The 8,605-nt window shown below is 36.4% G+C and overlaps 1 protein-coding gene and 2 non-coding genes across 3 annotated transcripts; all 3 read left to right on the top strand.

Moving 5' to 3' along the window:
• Positions 1-201: 201 nt before the first annotated feature.
• Positions 202-4,940, top strand: LOC125229590. The gene is made up of 8 exons (XM_048134465.1): positions 202-328; positions 429-473; positions 565-612; positions 834-905; positions 1,102-1,421; positions 2,955-3,042; positions 3,228-3,578; positions 4,204-4,940. The coding sequence occupies exons 1-8, from the start codon at positions 241-243 to the stop codon at positions 4,671-4,673; spliced, it is 1,482 nt and encodes a 493-aa protein (XP_047990422.1). The 5' UTR covers positions 202-240; the 3' UTR covers positions 4,674-4,940.
• On the top strand, positions 3,798-3,959 carry LOC125229952. The gene has a single exon (XR_007177470.1). It is a non-coding gene; the product is annotated as a U1 spliceosomal RNA (small nuclear RNA).
• Positions 4,941-6,357: 1,417 nt separating the features above from the next.
• Positions 6,358-6,519, top strand: LOC125229953. Its single transcript, XR_007177471.1, has one exon. It is a non-coding gene; the product is annotated as a U1 spliceosomal RNA (small nuclear RNA).
• The last annotated feature ends 2,086 nt before the right edge of the window (positions 6,520-8,605 follow it).

Genomic DNA, 8,605 nt, shown 5'->3' with positions numbered 1-8,605 from the left:
TGTCAAATGTCAAATAAAACGGCTGAAATTTTGAACTTTATTTTCCTCTATGTTGGCTACATTGGTTTTGACGTTTCGTAAATGGTTCTACACTTTCAGACAAACTCAACCAGACTTTGACACCATACCAAAACTTGGATTCGTTTGAAGGTTTGGCGATTTGTAGCGCTTTCGAAGAATGTAATTCGATTACAAGCGCCATTTTTGCCGAAAAAGTCACATCTGATCTGACATGTAAATATGGCTGATGATGAAGATTCTCCGTACATCGTATATGTTGCTAGTAAATCCGAAGATAATGATAATGCTCTAGAGCACAATATCGCAAGTAAGATTATTCGTTTATTTATTTACTGCTGTTGAGAAGTTATCAGCTTATCGTATTGTATTTTAGATTGTGTTGTTTTATAAAATATATTTTGTTTTAGACGATGCAGAAGTATATTATGCCGATGAAGAATATCTTGAAATTTGTAAGTTTCACTCTTTTCAGTTTTCACAGGTCTTACGTGTTATTTTTGGTAGAAGTATTAAAAGCTAATTAATTCATATATTTTGTTATAGCACAAGAAGAAGATGAAAATTATTCTGAAGGTCCAAACCAATCGCTGAGTAAGTAATGTTCCAATATTAAATAAAATATTTTACAATCGCCCATAGGAACAAATAAATGCTACATAAACTTAAACTTTCAACATTTTTTAACCCAAAAAAAAATTTTATGGGTGTACATTTTATACACAAAACATTAGGTCCAAAGGTACTAAACTGACTGCTAAAGACCAGCCACAGCCGTATATTTCTTATGAATGGAAAGTAAATTTTGATTTCAGATGATGTGGATATGTTGGATTATCCCGGATCATCAATTTCTACCAAGCAGGAAGCAAGAAGTGTTTGCTCAAGTAAGAATACCATATCATACATTTCCAAAGACAAAATTATGACTGAAAGTCTTATAAAACTATCTTTGCATTAACCAATTGCCGTAATAATTAGTATTTGATAAAGTATACCCAACCCTAAATGATGTGTGTGACTCTAATTGAGTTAAATGTCTAACAAACCCCCAACTACAATTAGACGTTTTCCACATTTCAGCTATACAACCAGCTGTATTCCGATGGACTCACCAAGCCACCCTCCACCTCATTGAAGCTTACCAGTCCTTCGAAACCCCCTTAGTTAGTGGTGAAATGAATATCAGTCAAGTCTGGGATCAGGTTGCCAAGAACCTACAAACACAGGGAGATCCGGTCACACCTCAACAGTGTAAAAACAAGTTTGGTAGTCTGAAACAGATTTATGAAAAAATGAAAGAGCAGGAATGTAACTCTGGTGTCTCAGTGAAGAGATGGATTTATATGGATCTGGTGGAACCGATTATGAAGGAGATGGAAAAATATAGATCATATTCAAATGTAAGTTATGAACAAAAGTTAATAAAAAAAAATCGGCCAAGAGCGTGTCGGGCCACGCTCAGTGTAGGGTTCCGTAGTTTTCCGTATTTTTCTCAAAAACTACTGAACCTATCAAGTTCAAAACAATTTTCCTAGAAAGTCTTTATAAAGTTCTACTTTTGCGATTTTTTTCATATTTTTTAAACATATGGATCAAAAGTTAGAGGGGGGGGGACGCACTTTTTTTTCCTTTAGGAGCGATTATTTCCGAAATAATCATTATTATCAAAATTTTATATATATAATAATCATTATTATCAAGATTATTCATATTATCAAAAAACGATCTTAGTAAACCCTTATTCATTTTTAAATACCTATCCAACAATATATCACACGTTGGGGTTGAAATGAAAAAAAAATATCAGCCCCCATTTTACATGTAGGGGGGGTACCCTAATAAAACATCTTTTTCCATTTTTTATTTTTGCACTTTGTTGGCGTGATTGATATACATATTGGTACCAAATTTCAGCTTTCTAGTGCTTACGGTTACTGAGATTATCCGCGGACGGACGGACGGACGGACGGACGGACGGACGGACAGACAGACATGGCGAAACTATAAGGGTTCCTAGTTGACTACGGAACCCTAAAAACCTTAGAAGGCATTTAAAAAAAAATATTGTTTTGAAGAACAACTTTAAGCTTTATTTTGTTAACTCTTCATTACTAAAGGATAATACATACATACATACTATCACGCCTGTATCCCATGAAGGGGTAAGCAGAGCACATGAAACTACTCAAGTGCCACTCTTGGCAAAAACTAAACTAAAGGATAATATCAGCTAGAAACAGCCATTGTATACAAAATTACAGCAATAAAGAGAATAATATACATATACAGCTAAAAATACAACCTAGACATTGAGTACTACTAACGCCATCTATTAAATATTATGGTAATCTTGAAAGTAACAAAACATTTTTTAAAACCTTGTTTTTTTATCTATTTAAGAAATAGTTTTAGTGATTATGATATGGTAACATTTAAATACAAAAGTAATAATTCTAAACAAAAAATAAAGAATTGCATGTGCATCACAAAGGGGTACTACTGCCCTCTGTTGGTGAGTAGCAATAATGGATCCTTTTACAAAAGTGATAAAATTATTTTCTAATCCCGCGTTCCTTATTACCCGCATCTTTGTCTGCAAAGCTGTCTTTAAACTAGAACTAGTCTTAAATCACGTATTCTTGCCAATGGTATAGTAAAATCTGCAATTCAGATACATTAAAAATGCAAGTGTTATCAAATATATCATACAGTACCAACTCAAAAACTGTTTTGGGTGAGTGGCAAATTGATTTACACACCATATAACATAGATACATAGGTAGTCGTGGTATATTATAGAGCCACTTAAGTCAGCCGAAAATTTAAGGAATTGTATGGATTAGTGATTTATGGGTTACATATAACTATTGCGTACAGTCATTTTAACTCTGAGTATTTTATTTTTATACAATTTTCTTACTAAAATGTTGCAGGACGCATGGGACTCGCCGAAATGCAAGGACATTAACCAACTTAATATTAACACTGACGATCATGAACGTATAATGCCAGATGGTAAACGTAAGTAAAGCAACTCTATATTAGTAACATATTCTCGTCGCCAATTTTAAAATGTTGATAGAACTTATATTATAAGGCACATGTACCATACCAGCATTAGAAATAATTTTCATACCAAGTGATAAATGACATGCTGTCAAATATATTGAAAATTTGCAATAACATATGCTTTAATTAATTTTCAGAAACCTTACAAAACATATACAAATGGGAAAACGCAGATATCCTCTCCCTAATAGACCTGTATCGCAAATATCAAGGAGCGCTCGACTCCGGATCGATATCACAGAAAGTTCTCTTCAGACTAGTTGAAAAGGACATGCAGAATAAAGGTTTCAATGTAACAGCCACACAATGCATGGTCAAGATTCATTCACTAAAGAAGACATATAGGAGCATAAAAGAGTATAATCAGGTGAATAGGTTGATACCAAGGAGATGGAAGTACTACGATCTGATTGATTCGATAATACATGGGATGCCAGATACAAACTATGACCCTTTGGAAGAGGTGTCGGAAACTTTGGCGGAAATAAGTAAGTTTATTTTGAAAAATTTGCTTGTTTTTAACTTTGAATAATTTGTCTATTTATTTTGTACTTATTACATTGCTGAAACTGGACCTCGTCGTTTAGAAACGATGTTAGTTCCAAGATTTGTCGCTAGATGTCGCTGCGCAGGTGCAGTGGAAACCGTACATCGCGGTGTTAAGATTTTTTGCGATAACGACCCGCACGATCTAACATAGTTAATTCATACTTACCTGGCGTAGGGGATACCGTGATCACGAAGGCGGTTCCCCCAGGGCGAGACTCATCCATTGCACTGCGGTTGGGTTGACCCTTGCGATTATCCCTAATGTGGATAACTCGGACGCGTTATTTTTGGTAGTGGGGACTGCGTACGCGCTGTCCCCCCCCTCATCTGAACTTTGTAATCTGAGATACATGGATTTTCAAATATATGTATAACGAAATTATATGTATGATAAGTTCATATTCATTTACAATTTCAACTATTGCTGGTTAGCCTAAAATAAATTCTACTTTCCAATACACACAGGTCATATTTAGTATAAGGTGGCCAATTATTGGCAATTTACCCCAAATTTATATTACTATAAAAGTTTCTACTACTTAACACATTTAAATTTCCTTTCAGAATCTGAGGAAGCCACACCCACTCATATCTTTAAATGGAGAAGAAGATCCATAGAGATACTAGTCAACGCATATCGGGAACACCGACCGCCTTTACACGACACCAAAGCTACGCGTCAGAAAGTTTGGCAAATTGTCGTCCAGAAACTTCGCAAAGAAGGTTACGACGTCTCCGTCGCTCAATGCAGAAGTAAAATATCGGGGATGCTAAAACTGTTTAGGAGGAATAAGTCTGGTGCAGGTGGGAGGGCGTGGAAACGCGGTGGGTGGTATTCGAAGCTTATAGAATCTTTAGTAGATAATCCTAAAAGGGAAGCTCCTAAAAGACTGTCTGAGACACGAAGGGCGGAAAGTGTATTAGAACAGCTGATTATTTGCGAAGAGAATAGGGAAAGGCGACATCGAGAGAATATGGAGCAGAGGCAACAGTTGATAGATATTATGGGACAGTTGTTAGAAAGGCTGAGTTGAGGCATAGAGGAATAAGTAAGGGAAGAGCACAGGGTGGTCTGTGGGTTGAGGTAATGAAACGCTTAGATGGAGTGAAATATACTATTTATACATATATCGGTTTTTTAATTATTGTGCTACTGTTATTTAAAAGTGAAATGTATTTTTTGTTAAATGTACAATGGTCTCTTGGATTGGAGTGGAGGTTAGTAAATATCTGACAAACCAGATGTTATTCATAAAGCTAAAAAATCATAAAGCTAATTAGTGGTCAACTATCACGTAAGTTTAGATATTTGTGATCAATTTGGCTGCTCCAATATAAGGAAACAAGACTGTGTTAGTTATATAATAAAAATAAAGAGCTATAAAGTATTTATTATTGAAAGATGTTAAATGATAAATAAAAAGAAAATGATTATTATTGTGGTTTTATTGAAAATAAACATATGGGTATGTTTTTAAATTCGTATAACTGTATTTGTACCACCTTTGTACATAAAAACATTAATATGAAATATTCTTTAAAATAGTCTGATGGAAAGAGGATATAACAAAAACCAGGTTTATACACCTTAATTTATAAAATGTCTCAATAAGCAGAATTATATTAATACTAAGCAACATTTGAATATTTTTATTTTCTTTACTAAGCAATAAACCAATATGTGAACAAATAGCAAAGCAATATCTACTATAAAAATAATTTCATTTCATTTAAATCACAGCAATATAGAAAACAATAAAATGAAGCATGATCGTACCTCTTGTTGTTTTGTCGCTTAACCAGAACAAACTCTGCCCGAGAACCGAGCTACCTGGCCTTTTAAAGCCTTTAGAACAAGGAGCAACCATGCTAGTATGACCAGTTATCACTGTTATCAGTTAACCATCTTTTAAATAAATGGACAATACATTATGATCACAATTATCATCTTTACGAAACTTCAAATCACATAAGATATTTGTTTTCTTAGATTACATTACAGTAAAATACAATTAAATTATAGATAGGAATAATAAACACTAAACTGAAACATCAACGTCCAAGTAACCAAATTGTGATACTAATAATGAGGGTAGTTTACAATTCTGAAATGTTACTATGACACAATCTTTAAACATAATGAGGTTTTATAAATCTGTAAGTATGTGTATGTGTTTGTATTGTATTGTATTATATTAGATAGAAAGCTATTGGAAATATAATCTATCAACTGCATAATCAAAAACTAGCGAATTACTTTGCTAATCCGCGAATAGATAACGTGGTAGTCATCAGTGTTAACCCGTTATATTTGCGTTTTTGTGCATGCAATGAGGAGGCACACTGACATTTTATCCCGCCAGGCGGCGCCTGTGCATGTGTCTAGGCATGTCACTGTCGTTCATGTATGTGAGAGAGAAAAAAATATTCTTCGTCATCTGTCACACCTTTGAGTGTACCTCCTCATACTTTCATGGTAAGTTTACTTCATACATTTTCAAAGCAGCCAATTTGCCAAACGTCACTCGTCTTGATTATTAATGTTGATTAATCGAATCACGAAATAACGTGTTTGGTATCTGTTCTTCTTTTATACTTTGAAATTTAGTGCCAACATTTGTCGCTAGATGTCGCTGTGCAGGTGCGGTGGAAATGGTACATCGCGGTGTTAAGATTTTTCTCGCGACAATGACCCTCGCGCTCTTACTTTGATTAATCATACTTACCTGGCGTAGGGGATACCGTGATCAAGAAGGCGGTTCCCCCAGGGCGAGATTCTTCCATTGCACTGCGGTTGAGTTGACCCTTGCGATTATCCCTAATGTGGATAACTCGGACGCGTTATTTTTGGTAGTGGAGACTGCGTACGCGCTGTCTCCCCCATATAATCTTGATGAAAATTCTATGGATTCGAAGACGTTTTGATGTTACTTTGGTTGAGTTTTAACTCTTAATTCATTCGGAGTCTATTTCTCAAGATCAATAATAATTGCGGGCCGTATAACGTTAAGAGGCCTTATTCCTAAAGACGAGCGTTTTTTGCAAAATAGAACCTTTTTCATTCAAAATTATAAAGAAACTATAAATGATTATTAAAAAAATGATAATGTTCCTAAAAGTACATATCTTAAGCTAGGAAGTCAATTGGTACTACTTTAAAATATGTCTTTTTATACTTCCGAAAAGTCAGTTTTTTCGGAAGACGTTTTCAATTTTCATAGTGGGATAGCTCGTTTAGAATCGTGATTGTGCTGTTAAAAATGTTATTTGGGGTAATAAATGATCACAATCCTATTTGTTATATCCTGTACGAGTTAGCTAATACTTTGACATTTTAAGATTTACTTGAAATGGTGGATAAATAACCTTCCGTATCCTCCCCATTTTTTCGATAAAAAGAGGTTTACATTATGTATTTTTCCTGCGATTCCTGCATTTTTTGTAACTCTTAAATAATATTATCCTAAACTAGAACTTCTTATTGACCTATAAGAAAAAAATCATACATATAAGACACACCTTTCTGTCGATAGATATGTTTTTAAAACACCTAAAATTCGAATAAAAGACACTGTGCTAACGCGAGCCCGCTCAGTCTGCGCCGAGCGCTCGAAGACAACGGACCTGCGTTTGATCGTCCGGCGCACCTAGCTTTCGTAAGCAGCTCGATAGTTCCGAGAAGTGCCGTAAACTGCGACTAAACAAATCTTGATCCTTTTTACACCTTATGCAATTTTAGCATTCGACATGCTTTTCATATGATTTTGGATTTTAAGTTATACGTGAAGTTTGTTGAGAGTTTGAATTATTATTATATTTTGGGACCAGGATGAGGTTCTGGTTCTCATGATGATGGAGTCAGGCAGGAGATGTTCAACAGAACTGCTATTCTACTTATCATAACTCCACCATGTTTGGGCTCATTAGATTTGGGCTGATGAGCACCATCGATCTAGATGAGGTCCAAGGTCTCATGATGGAGTCAGGAGGTGGTCAACAGAACTGCTATTCTCCTCATCATAACCCCATCATGTTTGGGCTCATTAGATTTGGGCTGACGAGCACCATCGAACTAGATGAGGTCCAAGGTCTCATGACGGGGTCAGGAGGTGGCCAACAGAACTGCTATTCTCCTCATCATAACCCCATCATGTTCGGGCTCATTAGATTTGGGCTGACGAGCACCATCGAACTAGATGAGGTCCAAGGTCTCATGATGGAGTCAGGAGGTGGTCAACAGAACTGCTATTCTCCTCATCATAACCCCATCATGTTTGGACTCATTAGATTTGGGCTGACCAGCACCATCGAACTAGATGAGGTCCAGGGTCTCATGATGGAGTCAGGAGGTGGTCAACAGAACTGCTATTCTCCTCATCATAACCCCATCATGTTTGGGCTCATTAGATTTGGGCTGACGAGCACCACCGAACTAGATGAGGTCCAAGGTCTTATGACGGGGTCAGGAGGTGGCCAACAGAACTGCTATTCTCCTCATCATAACCCCATCATGTTCGGGCTCATTAGATTTGGGCTGACGAGCACCATCGAACTAGATGAGGTCCAAGGTCTCATGATGGAGTCAGGAGGTGGTCAACAGAACTGCTATTCTCCTCATCATAACCCCATCATGTTTGGGCTCATTAGATTTGGGCTGACGAGCACCATCGAACTAGATTAGGTCCAGGGTCTCATGATGGAGTCAGGAGGTGGCCAACAGAACTGCTATTCTCCTCATCATAATCCCATCATGTTCGGGCTCATTAGATTTGGGCTGACGAGCACCATCGAACTAGACGAGGTCCAAGTTCTCATGATGGAGTCAGGAGGTGGTCAACAGAACTGCTATTCTCCTCATCATAACCCCATCATGTTTGGGCTCATTATAAATATGTGGAAGGTCGTTAATCTAAATATATAAAAGAAGAAGCTGACTGACTGACTGACTGACTGACTGACTGACTGA

The sequence above is a fragment of the Leguminivora glycinivorella genome, chromosome 9, assembly GCF_023078275.1.
Source record: "Leguminivora glycinivorella isolate SPB_JAAS2020 chromosome 9, LegGlyc_1.1, whole genome shotgun sequence".
Taxonomy (NCBI): domain Eukaryota; kingdom Metazoa; phylum Arthropoda; class Insecta; order Lepidoptera; family Tortricidae; genus Leguminivora; species Leguminivora glycinivorella.
This window is presented reverse-complemented; position numbering and strand designations above follow the sequence as displayed.

Bases quoted from the DNA above. Each gene is read 5' to 3' on its own strand.
- LOC125229590 (XM_048134465.1), top strand. From the start codon at position 241: ATGGCTGATGATGAAGATTCTCCGTACATCGTATATGTTGCTAGTAAA. The intron at 329-428 runs GTAAGATTATTC...ATTTTGTTTTAG, and splicing joins TCTAGAGCACAATATCGCAA to ACGATGCAGAAGTATATTAT. The intron at 1,422-2,954 runs GTAAGTTATGAA...AAAATGTTGCAG, and splicing joins AATATAGATCATATTCAAAT to GACGCATGGGACTCGCCGAA.